Raw genomic sequence first — 14,948 nt, 5'->3', positions numbered from 1 at the left:
GGTATTGTGTATTGTTACTGGTTGAAATGTTATCTTCAATATTAATATATACCCTATTAACTATTCTGTTTTGTTGGCATATTTATTACTTTTGTTCTAATTTGTATAAAATTGTACTATCATGCTTGGAATGGCCAGACTTTGGTGTTAAAATCAAAGTATAACGATAATTAAAATCAAACATGTGGCACTTAATGTGTGTTATGGCATATTTGCACTTCACAATTTATTATTCTTATTGTTATGAAAAAATTTATGTATTAGTTGAAATTTATTTTGACTTTGAATGAGATTTTCACACCATATAAATTTACGGTTTTATATATAACTAGTTCTTAGTCCAATTATATTTTTTGGCTTTTTATGTGCAATAGTGTATGGGCATAAAATTTTCCCCATGACATAACCAAGTTTATTGGTTTCTACAAATAGCAATTTTGGAGAAAATCCACAGGTTTCTTGTGTTTCTAAGAAAGACGAAAGAGAAGAAGTTGAGAAGAAGTTACCAAATGAATATGAACCACTATTCATACCCAAATGATTATGACTCTTCAATATGCATATTTTCATTTAGTATGCACAATTTCAATCAATGGACACATTTTTATTCAATAGACACATTTTTATTCAATAGGCAACTTTTCGGTCAATAGATACATTTTCATTTAATAAACACCTTTAATATCTATCAAATATAAAGAGTTATGACATTTCAATAGACACATTTTCGTATATCTAATATGAAAGGTTATGACCTTCTTTTACCTGAAATCATCCGATAATTATTCTTGTGCATCGCACGGGTTAATGACTAGTATATATTAATAATCAAAGCTCGAGAAAATCTAATTAGATTTTCATTGGATTCACAATTTTGTGCCATATGTCCTATTTAATTTTTAATTTTGTGCCAAGTGAGTTCTTAAGTATAAAAATCAAAGAGTATAAATCCAATTAGATTATAAATTAGATTTCAATTGGAGCCTAATTTTCCGCCACGTGTCTATCTATTTTTTTTTTTAAAATTTATGGCAAGTGAATTATTGTGTGTAAAAACCAAAAAGTCTAAATTCAATTAAATTCTAAATTTTGTGTGTGTGTGTATATATAATGAGAAAATATTACATATTTTAGAAATGTATGGTTTAAAAAGAGTGTACGTTAATTATATGTATAATTTGAACATTTTCTAAAAAAAGAGGTATAATTTAAACTATATAATTGTGATTAATCCAATATATATATAATTGTGATTATTTTTAATGGTATCTATGTATATTCACGAAACTATATAATAGTTTTAAAGCAGAGGAGGCCCTTGAGCCAATCTTGACACATGATTCATTCCTAATAAATCGAGGGTTAACCAGAAAAGTCAAGCGATTTTTTTCAATCATCAAAGAAATAAAGGATAATACTGTCTCTGTGGGTTAATAAGAAAAAAGAAAAAGAAAAAAAAGGGACAACCTTCATTGTCTTGTATTAAATATAAGCCTGAATGATGAGCTAAAAAAACAAAAAGAAAAATTTGAACCTGAAGAATCTCTCTCTTAGTCTTTGCGCGTGTGCGAGTGTTTTGTCCGAGGAATCTTTCTCCACACAAAGATGAAGCTGAAGCAACTAGAAGGCCTCCTCGGTGATCTTCAACAATTCTCCAACCCAAAGGTCTCTCTCTCTCTCTCCCTCAAATAAATACCAACAGACAGACATGAGTGTTTAATCATACCTCTTTCTGATTCATCATTCTCTATGCTGCAGGTGGAGCTGGAACAATACCCAACTGGACCCCACATTGCCTCTCGCATGCTCTTCACTGTATTCCTCTCTTGTCCAACTTCTCTTATACATCTCTATAAGTCAAAAAAAAATTATTTTAGCTTTATCTGCTTCTAATTTTGGTTGTATCAATCCCTTTTGTTTGTTTGCCGATCTGGGTCTTTGTCGAAATTGCTTATGGGCTTGTAAAATTAACTACTTTGGCTACTTCACTATCTTTAAACAAAACTAACATCTAACTTTCAAATTAGGGAAAAAAAGAGAAGTTGTAGCTTTTTAAGTATTTGTTTGTGATAGTAGCTTGAATTTCTCTGTGCTTATCTCAATCCTGAAATAAAGCCACTAATAATATAAGTCGCTTTTTTGAAGGTGGAAATGTTATGGGGGTAAATATTTTGAACCAAATGGCATGGCTTGTAATTTTTGGTGTTATGCCAACAGCTACAATTTCCTATGTTTGTGGTAGAATTTAACATTATGCTTCCACTTTGTTACTATAAAATTTTCTTTTTGGTGCTTAACGAGATTTTTTTTTTGGGATAAGTAACCACACCACCACCAAAAACCAAGCCTTAGTCCCAAAATTTTGAGGTTGGGTATGGATCCTGAACAAACTAGTCACAGTCACATATTCTTTTCCGTCATTGTATTCCATTTGAACTCACTCTCTGGTACTTCCTTAATTGACATGTCTTTTTTTACTACTTCCATTGGTGTTATTTTTGGGGTTAAGTATCATGTTTAAAAGATATATCAGGCAGAGAATTCATTTGGGGATATAAGCAGCAAGGTAGTGGCTGATTTTGGTTGTGGCTGTGGTACATTAGGTGCTGCCGCAGCTCTTTTGGGTGCTGAGTAAGAACCATCTTTCCTCTTCTTTTCTTTCTGCTTTCTCTCATTTGTTTTAATTGCTAAGTTTTAGCTGAGATTTAAAGAATGCATCTGAAGCTTAGACTAAGCTTTGTCATCCGTTTTACCATTTATTTCTCTTTCTATTGTATCTTAGGCCATGTATTTTGTTATGCACAGTCCATTATCTATCTCCTTACTGCCTCTATCTGGCATTTATTTCTCTTCTTATTTCTTCATAATACCCTTAACTTGAACAAATTTGAAAGAATGCATTAGAATTTGTATTATTAAAAATTGAAGCAAACATTATTAGGACTTAAGTTAAGGATGATAATTTTCTCATTTGTGTTAATTTTTACTGCTCTTAACTTTGTTTACTTTGAATAGACATGTTATTGGCATTGAGATCGATTCACAATCTCTTGAAATCGCATCACTAAATGCAGAGGATCTTGAGGTACGGTCATTTTCTTGAATTTGTTAGGTTGTAATGTTTATAGGTCTTATTATCTTGAAATGTTTATTATATCATAGATTAGGAGATGCATGAATGGAATAGCCCAATAGTTTTTGTTTTATTATTCATGTATTGATTGATTTTTTTTTTTTGGGGGGGGTGGGGTCATATATAAGTTTCGTGATGGAAATGTTTTTAAGTAAATTTCTCTCTCTCTCTCTCTCTCTCTCTCTCTCTCTCTCTCTCTATATATATATATATATATATATCACACACATACATACATACATACATACAGCATATGTCCCTAATTTTTCTTGTAAGTGGTTGTTCATTGTTGATGATTATGACTTCAATGATTAGATAATTTTGTATTAGTGTTGATTCAACTAATGTATTGTTGCTTTCTTAATGTCTTGAACGTGCAGTTGGACATAAATTTAATACAGTGCGATGTCAAGAACTTAGGATGGAGAGGTAACAATTTTTGAACCCAAACTGGCCACCCCTTTGTGTCTGTCTTGCTGAAGCAGAATATTGTAATTCACTCTTTTATTAAAAATTCAAGGCTCAATGAGATGGTTAGAACTAATAATTCCCTAGAATTCCAGGAATCCAAGTATATTTTTGTCATTTAGGCTGACACAATAGAATATATTCTCTCTTTTTGTGTAAATTTATTTTAGTATTCACTCTTGCTGCTAACAACCAGGCTCCATAATTTGAAATCTTGTAAGTTTGCAACAAATTGGTTATTTATTATTAATAAGTTTGCAACAAATTGGTTTTTGACCAGCTACAGTGCGTTTGTGTAACACTGCTGTTACTCCACAAAGGGTTTCTTTGGAAATTTAGGATTTTGTAAAAAAAAGTAGAATAAAATGTATGTAGTCACTTTACTATAATATTCTATTTGAGAAACACTGCTGGACTAATTTTGGGAGATAGCATATAAACTTTTAGCAGAAAGTCCATGATAGGTTTCATCTTGCGTTGGTTGTATTTATGAAGATGATTGATGGATGGAGATATGTGGAGAATGGTTTTTTTGTTCACAAAAGCATGGATGGCAGAGACTTTTTTATTGATAAGTATGGATGGCAGGGACTTGAATTTCCAATTGCTTCTCTGATGATTTCCTGTATTGCTAGTTTCTGGAAGTTATTTATTATGTGATGCACAGGACAGTGTTGGTGTAATCTTTCTTTCTCTCTGGGATTACAAAGGGGTGGGGTGGTGGGATTTATGTAATTAAAAAAGTTGACAAAATGGTGGGGTAGGTGACTTAAACACTAGTAGATAACATCTGAGCCTGTGATAACAGATAATATTTTAACTTGGATTTTAATATTACATTTTCACTAGATGTGTGCCATCGACTTTGTGACTAATTTTTCTTGACTTTTTTGTTCCTTGTATTTTCTTGTTCACTTATTTAGGTCAAACTGTTGATACTGTTGTAATGAATCCTCCATTTGGAACCCGGAAGAAGGGCGCTGACATGGAATTCCTCTCTGTGGCTTTGAAGGTAATGGGAATGATCTCATTATTTGGATGTTTCAAATGCATCTGAGCAATAATTTTTTCTAATATGTGTTCTACATTTTGCTTTTACTATCAGATTGCTTCTCAAGCAGTTTATTCCTTGCATAAGACCTCAACAAGAGATGTAAGTAATTACCTTTGATATCCAGCTATTAGAATTAAAACTCAATTTCACTTATAACATGGCATTTGATTGCGCTTTATTCATGTCTTGTGCATCACATTAATTATTTGATTGAAGATAGTTATTCAGCCAAAAAAAAAGAAGAAAAAGAAAGATTAAAGATAGTTATCTAAAGATTCGGTTAAGCATTGTACTACAAGACAAGCATTTCCTGTATTAGATACATAGCGGAGTCTCAGAGCATTTCAAGATGCTTGCATATGTAAACTTTATTGTAGGCCATTATAAATGAAAGATGGTCAGTATGGTGAATTATTGCCACATCTTGCTTCTTTAAATTTATGTTTTACCTCTGACTGCTTGGCAGAACTACTTTTTGGTTGTTGTTCTGGACAGAACTACTTAAGTTGAGCCTCATGCTAAACAAATAGGTTCTGAAACACCTCAAGAAACTATTTAGTCAATGCCTAAAATTATTCTATGAATTGATTTTGGACCATATGATGTGGATCTCTCATTATTTTATGCCATCATTTTTCTTTTGTCATTGCAGCATATCAAAAGGGCAGCCTTGCGGGACTACAATGCTAGTAGTGCTGAGGTTTTATGTGAGGTCGGTGAAGATGGCTTTGTTCAGTAATACCCTGATATTTCCATTAAGATGTTGCCAATTGCATATGACTTTATTTTCTGCCAAACCATTCAATATTGCTCACAATTCATTCCTTTATTTTATGCTGTTTAATATAATGGTTTGATGAGTACAAATGATTTGGTTGTGGACATGCTATTTAGCTATTCATGTTATGTTTTCTTTTTGTCAGCTTCGATTTGATGTACCACAGCTATACAAATTTCACAAGAAAAAGGAAGTGGACATTGCTGTGGACCTCTGGCGATTTGTGCCCAAAGTTAATCAAGGAAAGGGGGACTAGCGTCGCATCAATATGTGCACGATTAAATCATAGGGAAAGAATATAAATATTAAAATAGGTATAGGAATGTGCCTTTCTAATTTTATTGGAGTTTTTACATAGATGTATCCTGTAACAATTGAAGAGAAAATGTTGAGGCATTTTTTTCCTTCCTATTTGTAATTTTATACCCCTACTCAGTTCTTAATTTTATGAGAGCTGTTTTAAAATTATTGAAATGTACTTCTATTCTCAGGTTTACACTCGGTATTCATAATTTTCTCCTTCTAATATGGACTTGTTTTACTTTAAATGAGACAGACTACTGATTTTGACATCTTGAGGAACAAGTTTACCCTAACTATCAATGTGCTTCAGTAAAGGCCTTAATTTCAGTTGTTGAAAAACTTGCATTGTGATTTTTGGTGCACAAATGAAACAAGTTTCTGCTAATGAAATTAATGTCAGGTCCTGTGAATAGTCAAAGCTTGATGTCCTGTATGTCCATGGTTATACCTTGGATGCCAGGTAATGTTATTCGTGCACAAACGTAATGGGCACAGAATAGTAGTAATGTGATATGTCACAAAATCGCATGAATTTTACGGAATCCACTCTCATTTTGAAACCCATATACTAGTGAACATATAAGGATGAAGATGACTTGTATTTTAGTGGAAAAAAGCACAATCATAGAACAAATTCAGTGTTTGCTCCCAAAAAAAAGAGAAAAAGGAAGGAACAAATTCAGTGTTAGAAGATACCATCATTTTACCCAAAAAGAACCTTCAGGCAAAACTTTTTAAATGCAGGACCAGATTTTTTCTTTATCGGGTTTTGTGGGCCGCCGGGGGGGGGGGGGGGAGGTATCATAAAAATTCTTAGAGCATGGGCCTACGTGATCTACAGCTCTTACTAGATCAGAATACTAAACTTATGCAACCAAAAAATTAAAAAATTTAAATAAAAAAAAGTAATGGCAACTTGTTTCAAGTTATCAAGCTTGGGTCCAATAACATCTCTGTCCTCATGGGTGCAAAGGAGATCGGTTAAGTCATGAATTATCCTTTTGTGATTAGCGTGTGTTTGGATGAGCTTATTTTGTTTATGTTAAAAGCACAAGGCCTTGAAAAAAATAATGCTTGAAAAATCTATACATACCCTTTTAGGATGACCATAATGATTTACTCAACAAGAAAAAATAGTATTAAAAAGATATTTTGCCATGCTTTGATCTTATATATGTAGTAATTCAAAAATGCTTCCACAGAATTGTATATCCAACTTTCATACTGCAAAGAACAAATTAAGAGATGCTCCTCTTTTCATCTCAAAATATAAATGCCGGAAATAGCTTTAGTGATCATATAACACATACATAGGTGCTATCCGCGTATGCAACACTAATCATAACAAAGAGAATCAGACAACTCTCTTATAAATTAGTCTTACTTAGCCTTGATATCTTTGTACTTGCTAACGCACCATGTTCCACGGGCTTCCCAGATCTGGTTGTGCTGAAATTGATGTGTTTTCATTCTTCTCATGCTTCAGTTCCTGCTTTTGCATTTTCAACTGTTTCCCCGAGAGTGAACCGAACAAACCTCCTTACTTTTATGTTCTCCCCAATTTCAGCTACAGTTTGTTTCACCAAGTCCTTCACCAATATACCATCATTCTTAATGAAAGGCTGCTCAAGAAGAGCAAGCTCCCCAAGCCTCTTTGAGACCCTCCCCTCAACAATTTTCTCTCTAATGTTCTCGGGTTTTGATAGGAGGTCCTCTCTTTGCATTTCAAGCTCTTTTTCCTTGTTCACAATACTCTTAGGAATATCTTCAATGGATACGAACCGCACTTGTGGGCAGGCCACAATTTGCATTGCCAAATCATCAACCAACTCCTTGAATTTTTCACTTCTACCAACAAAGTCAGTCTCGCTGTTCACTTCAATAAGAACTCCTATGCGGGCATCATGAATGTAGGACCCTATTCTGCCTTCAGCTGCAAGCCTGCTAGATTTCTTGTCAGCAGTTGAAAGACCTTTCTTTCTAAGGTATTCCTGCGCCTTCTCAAGATCCCCCCCAGTTTCAGAAAGAGCTTTCTTGCAGTCCATCATCCCTGCTCCAGTTTCTTCTCGTAGTTGTTTGACCAATGCGGCAGAGACTGTTACTGTTGGTTGCCTGCAATAAAGAGTTGAAAAAAATACAACATTAGTAAGATATAGAAGAAAATGTCGGCCCCTTTTCAGAACTTTGTGGGAAAAAAAGATATTTGGTAGGTCCATCATCCCCACTCCAGATAATTTTTCACATTTACTGGCTCACATAATTTAATGAGTTATTCTCCAAGAACCATCAACAGCATTCAGTTTGCCAAACATACATATAGGAATTTGAAATTTTTTTATTTTATTTTATAATTCAATTGTTACATCAAGTGGGGGAAGGAGGATTTGAACCTTGGTTCTCCACATAAAGGTGACCAAGCAATGTCATTGAGTTATAAGACGCTTGACTTGATTTATGATGCATCTTATATTAGATTCATAATATCACGGTGCATGAGAGAGGAGGAAAAAATATTTGGTAAGAGCCCGCACGCTAGAATTTATTTTTATTTTATTTTAAATAATGCCAAATTGATGCCAATCTATTTTTCAAAAATCATCAAGTTCTTTGCACTATGGAATGTTTTTTCTCAAAAAAAAGAAAATCATAATATTGTTATTTCTTCTAATCTCATTTCCCAGCTTTAAAACACTCATATACACTAGCAAGTTAGAATTTAAAGAAAGCAGTCACTTACTTTTGAACAGTTTCCTTGGCTTCCACTGGAGCAGGCTGCTCTATTTCTGCTTTGGGCACTGCTTTTGCTGCAGTTTGGGCTGCCACCTCAGCAGCAAAATCCTGGCTTTTTTTCTCCAAGCCCTCTCCAAGATTGTACCGCACAAACCTTGTCACTTTTATATTTTCTCCAATGGTTGCAATGGTCTGCTTCACCCAGTCCTTTACCACCATCTTATCATTCTTGATGTATGGCTGCTCAAGTAATGCCAGTTCCTCGAGCCTCTTCCTGATTCGCCCTTCAACAATCTTTGATCTGATTTGCTCTGGCTTTGACAATAGCTCTTCCTTCTGCATCTCAATCTCTCTTTCCTTGTTCACAGTTTCTTCTGGAACATCTTCTGTAACAAGATACTGTACTTGAGGGCATGCAGCCACTTGCATGGCTAGATCATCTACCAGCTCCTTAAAAATGTCACCGCGAGAAACAAAATCTGTCTCACAGTTTACCTCTACCAATACACCAATCCTGCTATCATGAATGTAGGAACCTATCCTTCCTTCAGCAGTGGCTCTGCTGGCTTTCTTTTCTGCACTTGCTAAGCCTTTCTTTCTAAGGAATTCCTGAGCTTTAACAATGTCCCCTCCAGTCTCTGAGAGAGCTTTCTTGCAATCCATCATTCCAGCTCCTGTTTCTTCGCGCAGCTGCTTCACAAGAGCCGGTGATATAGCAGCTACAATCCAAATATAAATAGATGTTAAAATAGGAGACAACTAACCAGTGGAAAATTGCTACTAAACACAGTTGAATTCTTATTGATGACATCCTTCCTTATTTTGCCAAGGCCTAAAGTTTTTTAATAGCCAAAAGAGCATCAATTGAAGAGCTGGCCCATTCTTATTTCCTGGTTTATACTTTATAATATCCTTTTATGAATTGGCAATATGTCTTGGTATCAGATAACAAACTATGATGTACAATAAATATTGAAATAAGAATATTGGGATAAGAAAAAAAAAAAAAAAAAAAAGAAGAAGAAGAAGAAGAAAGATAGTTCTTGGTCCATCCTTATATGATTAGATTCTATATTTTACATACATTAACATATTTTAATGCATGTACATGAAAATGTTATTATCTATATGCATATTTACACTACCTACATCATCACACCAAGCGTTTCTTCCTCTATCACACGGTCATGCTTTAGAACCATTGGACAATCCCAACACTTCCCATACTAATGAACTAATGTATCAAACGTATGTTATATAGGTTTGTCTTCAAGTTATAATTTTTAACTTGTTCACTTTGGGTTTGACAAAAAAAAAATTGAGGCATTAAAGCTAGGAAAAGGAACAGGCAAAATGGAGAGAGTAACAACCTTTAGTTATGCTTTCCTTGGGGGAAGAACTGCCAGTGTGTCCATTTGAATTAGTCATGCTGCCATTTGTCTTAGGGGCAGCTTCCACATTGTCGTCCTCAACTTGTGAGGCAGAAGGAATTTCACTCTCTGCAGCAGGTTTTTGTATCTGCACGTCATCATTGGTACTGTCAACAGGGCTCTCTACAACTTCTTTGATTGCTTGACTTCCTGAAGAGATAACTTGATCATCAGCTAATTTTCCAGATGAATCAGAACTTTCATCATTTTCCTCTCCGTCTGTACATAGAATTTACAATTCAAACATAAACCCACCAAAGTGAAACAAAAACATCTTGGGAATTGCAAAATCGAAGGACCTAAATCCATAGTAAGTACTTACCAATCCATCATTACTATCAAACCCAACAAAAAGATTGCATAGAAAAAAAAAATTGCAACATGAACCACAGCAAAGATTATAATAGGAGAGGTGTCTCAACAATTACATGTTCACTGGATGAACCTTCCTATAATATATCTTACAAATTATCTTTTACTGTTAAATATATTAACTGATACATTATTTTACAGGAATTAATAATGTTTTGTTTCAAGTGACCATCTAAGACAAGGAGTTATTACAGAAACTACACAGAATAGAAGAGACACAAAAAACAGAGAGAGCTGAGGAGGGCACAAACCTTTAGTTTCCTCAGTAGGAGCATCTGGTTGTAAACCTGAACTGGTTATACTTCCATTTTTATCAGGGTTGGGTCCAACCTCATTATCTTCAGTTGGTGCACCAGAGGGAAGTACATTCTCTGCACTAGGTGCTTGTATCTGGAGTTCATGATTGACTACTGCAACATCAGCTTGATCCTCTATAATGTCTACTGTGGCTGGACTTTCTGAAGACAAGATTTGATCAGATATTTCACCAGATGACTCGGATTTTCCTTCAATTTCTAGTCCATCTGTTGGAATTGCCTGCTCAATTATTTGATTTGCAGTAGATACACTCCCTTCAGGAGCTGAAATTTCAGAAGTCTCCTCTGCTTCTTTCTCTATGGTTTGAATGGCGTCATCCAGAGTTGGCGTTGAGCTTGGGATAGTGCTTTGCAGGTTCTTTTCATCATCTGAAACATCAGTTGATGTATCATCTAATGTTCTGGCTACCACATCCACCTCCGTTGAAGAAGCTTCATCATTTATTTCACCAAGCGAATCAGATTTTTCATCACTTTTCAATTCATCTGTTGGGGAAGCCTCTTCAGTTATCTTACTGGAAGTAGATACACTCCCTTCAGGAGATGAAATTTCAGAACTCACCTCCGCTTCTTTCTCTATGGTTCGAATGGAACCATCCAGAGTTGGCGTTGAGCTAGAGATAGTGCTTTGCAGGTTCTTTTCATCATCTGCAACATTGGTTGACGTATCATCTAATGTGCTGGCTACCACATCCACCCCAACTGAAGAAGCTTCATCATTTATTTCACCAAGCAAATCAGACTTTTCATCACTTTCCAAACCATCTGTTGGGGAAGCCTCTTCATTTATCTCACTGCAAGTAGACATATTTTCTTCTGGAGCTAGAATTTCTGAACTAAACTCTGCTTCTTTATCTACGGTTTGGACAGCACTGTCAATACTTTGTGTTGAACTAGAGGCAGGGTCCTCCTCATTGTCTGCAATATTGGTTGAGGCATCATTTAATGCAGTGGCTCCCACATCTGCCTCCTTTGAAGAAGCTTCATCTTCTTCAATTGTTTCTTCCACAGTAGAACGGACACTGACCATCCTCTCATAGCTGCTTGCTGGTTGGGCCTGCTGCTCCTGCACTTCATCAGACCCAGTTTTGCTTTGCTTGACTTTTTCTTCTAATTTTTCTGAAGTCTTTGTTATTGCTTCAGCTGCTTTCTCTAATTTCTCCCTCTCATCCAAAAACATAGAAATATCCTTGTTTTTACGAAAAGCAAGCACAAAAGGGTTTGTTGCAGCATGGACAACCCCTTGGTTGAGCTGTGAATCCAACTTTGCAATATCTTCTTCTTTCTTCATTGTCAAGGTTACCCGTCCTCTTGAGATACGCAACACCCGGACACTGACTTCTTGGCCAACCTGTAGTGAAGAGTTCCCCATAAGAGTTCCAAATCCTTCATCAACTTCCTCTGACATGGGCAAGAAACCTTCTTCCCCATCAGGAAGTGATATAAATGCACCAGACCTTGTCATATTCTTCACTGTGCCCTCTAGGTCCTGCCCCTTGACAAACTTTGAACTTTTTTTTACCTCATCCCTCCTCTGGCTAGACTTTGGAAAATTCCTATTGGCTGGTCCAGCCTTATCACCACTGGCAGGAGAATCTTTTCGTTGCCGCAGGTTACTAGCATCATCCCTTTCACGCATAGTGAGAGAAATTCGTCCTGTCTCAGTGTTTGCTTCAACTAATCTTACCTTCACCTCTTGGCCAACAGAAACAATACTTCCAACATCCTTAACATAGCTATCACTCAACCTGGAAACATGTACCAGCCCATCAGTGAAAGCTCCAAAATCAATAAAGGCACCAAATGGCTGGATTGATCTAACTTTCCCGGTAAAACTTGCACCAGGAACCAGTTCGTCATCTTTTACAGGTGGCATCTCACTTTTCCTAACAGGTCTTGAACGTCTGGATGTAATTGAAGTAGGACTGGCATCTGATTTATTGGATGATTTTTCACTACCTCCAACTCCACCGGATGGATCTTCTGATGCTCCTGAGGAATCTTCATCTGCAATAGGTGAATCTGGTTCCTCCACTGCCACATCGGTTCCTGTGGCTGATAATCTATGGATTCTAGATATATGATGTAAAGAACATCCCCTACTATACTGAGGGAACAATTTAATAGAGCTTGACAGAGGTAACAGACTCTTCTGGGGAGATGGTGTAAGTTTTGTAGGTTTCCTTGCCAAACTGGATCTTGTCAAACAATTGTTCTTCCTTCTTGCAAACACAGTTCCAGGAATAAGTGAAATATTGCTTATAGAATATGGCATTACTGGTGTCATATTGATTTAAATTACAAAAGTCGAGCTATTAGTCTGCAGCTAAAATAAGTTCTTCATCCCTTGCTTTTCCTGCACAAACATAAAAATGGGGCATGACAGAACCCTTGAGAGTTTGAGATTTAATTAGACACCTGATGTTGGGGTGACTTTTAAACCAAGATGCTTAATGTCTTCAGAAGATATAGAAGAAGTCACCAATTTGGCACAGCATGAAACATTTGCAATCGAATGCATGAACTACCATCTAGAGCTTTGTGATAAAATTTTTTGCTCTGCAAATCAGTTTCATGTTCAATACAACACATGGAAATGAGGAAATCTAATCATGCGAAAACCCAACAGTAGCTAATTTTAAAAATACGTAAAAACACGAACTTAAACTTAATTCATATATCTGGACATAGTTTATCCTGATAGTGGAATTTTAAAAAAAATTTAATCAACCAACATCAAGGCAGATAATTCAATCAATGTTCCCATGAAAATAATCAGTGGCACAACACAAGGATATTTATCCTCTCCATTGTTCAATGTGATAAGAAATTGTCAGAAAATCAATTTCGTAATTTTTAAAAATCAATTTAAAAAATACAGCCTTCAGGTACATTTCAAAGCATTAAAAAAAAAATAGAAGACAAGCACTTGTCCCCAATCCTGTGTCTACAATGTCCAATTCACACAATTCTCCATCAGTGTACTACAACTGGCAAACCATTCACAACTAAACAACCCAACGCCAAGCTTTCTACAACAATTCAACGACTAATGAAGGGAGAAAAGTCCAACAAATATCACAAGAATTCACAGATTCCTGAAACAGCCCCATAGCCATAAGAGCAGGTAAGAGCAGTCAATAACCAAAACCCACATAAAGTAACAACCCAATATTGGAAAGTCATCCAAATTCACAAAGCAGTATAAAAGTCAAAGACCCACTCGTCCAAAGAAAGTAAAGGTAGTACCTTTGAAGCCTGAAGAGCCAAAAAGAACTCAAAAGAGTAGTATTAGAAAATGCTAAAGAGTGTCTGAACTTTGCTCGGTCAGTGGTGAAGGGAGGGAAATGAAAGGTGGGGCTTTAAATCCTTATCTTTTATGACATTGGTTTTTTTTTTTTTTTTTTTTTTTCAGCTCATGATGGATAGGAAATCCAGGACGAGGTTCTTCGGCTCTGTTGGCTCGAGGATTAGAGCCAACCAAGCCAGCAAGACCATGATATGATATAATAGTACTGGTACTATTCTTATTCTTTTGGGCCTTGCAAGATTGGAGTTTGGTACTATTTGGACCCAAAATTTGGTACTCCACAAATAAGAGCAGGTAGTAGGCCCAAAAATAAACCAATGTTGTGCAAGTGATATTGGGTAACTGCCTAACGGGTCCTCCAATTAATAAATTCTCTTATAAAATTAAATTGTTACAACAAGTGCAGCTGGAGGACAGGTGATTTGAGCCAATATTTTTTTTTTGAGCCAATATTGATATGACTTTTTTTACCCATAAATATCAGCTTGTAGCATCTTTAACCCCTTAAATAAATAAGTAAATAAAAGCTTTCATAACTACAATAAAATGTCTGTTCAATAACAAAAAATAAAAATTCCTAATTTTTCAAATTTGTAACTCGTTCAACTCATTACATAAAAATAATGACGAAAATACCATTTTGGTCCCCTACATTTTAGAGTCACAGTCAATTTGATCCCTACATTTTGGTAGAAGTCAATTTGATTATACAATTAACTTACTAACGGACATAGTTGTCAAAACGTGAATCATATCGTGAATCGATTTTTAATTTTTTCATATTGTGTATTGTATCATATGTGTATCATAAGATACACAAACACTTAATAAAATTTATAAAAAAAAATTATAAATATACATATATAAAGGGTATATTCATTATAAATTTTAAATATATTCAACTAATGACTAATTTATTCATCATTTATGTAATAATATTTAACAAGCTATCTAAATAAATCAAACTAGCATGTGTTCATAATAACATACACATTCAAATTATTTAAATTCAAAAGTAATAATATATTACAAATGACCCAAAAATGATAATTT

At 35.2% G+C, this 14,948-nt stretch overlaps 2 protein-coding genes across 4 annotated transcripts; one reads left to right on the top strand and one right to left on the bottom strand.

The window, feature by feature from the left end:
- Positions 1-1,456: 1,456 nt before the first annotated feature.
- Positions 1,457-5,929, top strand: LOC142640310 (uncharacterized). 2 transcript variants are annotated; one of them, XM_075814375.1, is made up of 9 exons: positions 1,457-1,665; positions 1,759-1,815; positions 2,525-2,631; positions 3,016-3,085; positions 3,514-3,562; positions 4,525-4,613; positions 4,707-4,754; positions 5,308-5,367; positions 5,579-5,929. In XM_075814375.1, exons 1-9 carry the CDS (start codon positions 1,606-1,608, stop codon positions 5,687-5,689), a joined length of 651 nt encoding a protein of 216 aa, XP_075670490.1. In that variant the 5' UTR covers positions 1,457-1,605; the 3' UTR covers positions 5,690-5,929. The 2 variants fall into 2 exon arrangements, with proteins under 2 accessions (XP_075670490.1, XP_075670494.1); XM_075814379.1 differs by having other exon boundaries at positions 1,459-1,665; positions 2,534-2,631.
- A 1,032-nt stretch (positions 5,930-6,961) lies between these two features.
- LOC142606134 (polyprotein of EF-Ts, chloroplastic) lies at positions 6,962-14,063 on the bottom strand. Of its 2 annotated transcripts, none has more exons than XM_075777535.1 (5): positions 13,835-14,063; positions 10,520-12,941; positions 9,837-10,115; positions 8,474-9,185; positions 6,962-7,848 (listed from the first exon to the last, which is right to left on the bottom strand). In XM_075777535.1, exons 2-5 carry the CDS (start codon positions 12,870-12,872, stop codon positions 7,212-7,214), a joined length of 3,981 nt encoding a protein of 1,326 aa, XP_075633650.1. In that variant the 5' UTR covers positions 12,873-12,941; positions 13,835-14,063; the 3' UTR covers positions 6,962-7,211. The 2 variants fall into 2 exon arrangements, with proteins under 2 accessions (XP_075633650.1, XP_075633654.1); XM_075777539.1 differs by having other exon boundaries at positions 9,837-10,046.
- Positions 14,064-14,948: the final 885 nt, after the last annotated feature.

The sequence above is a fragment of the Castanea sativa genome, chromosome 1, assembly GCF_040712315.1.
Source record: "Castanea sativa cultivar Marrone di Chiusa Pesio chromosome 1, ASM4071231v1".
NCBI classification, from domain to species: domain Eukaryota; kingdom Viridiplantae; phylum Streptophyta; class Magnoliopsida; order Fagales; family Fagaceae; genus Castanea; species Castanea sativa.
Note: the sequence above shows the minus strand (reverse complement) of the source record. Positions and strands in the feature narration are given on the sequence as shown.

Excerpts from the sequence above, each read along its gene's own strand:
- LOC142606134 (XM_075777535.1), bottom strand. The coding sequence starts at position 12,872 with ATGACACCAGTAATGCCATATTCTATAAGCAATATTTCACTTATTCCT. Across the intron at positions 10,116-10,519 it reads TCCTACTGAGGAAACTAAAG|ACGGAGAGGAAAATGATGAA; the intron begins GTTTGTGCCCTC and ends TTCTATGTACAG. Across the intron at positions 9,186-9,836 it reads CAAGGAAAGCATAACTAAAG|CTGCTATATCACCGGCTCTT; the intron begins GTTGTTACTCTC and ends TTTGGATTGTAG.
- LOC142640310 (XM_075814375.1), top strand. The coding sequence starts at position 1,606 with ATGAAGCTGAAGCAACTAGAAGGCCTCCTCGGTGATCTTCAACAATTC. Across the intron at positions 2,632-3,015 it reads GCAGCTCTTTTGGGTGCTGA|ACATGTTATTGGCATTGAGA; the intron begins GTAAGAACCATC and ends TACTTTGAATAG. Across the intron at positions 3,563-4,524 it reads CAAGAACTTAGGATGGAGAG|GTCAAACTGTTGATACTGTT; the intron begins GTAACAATTTTT and ends TCACTTATTTAG.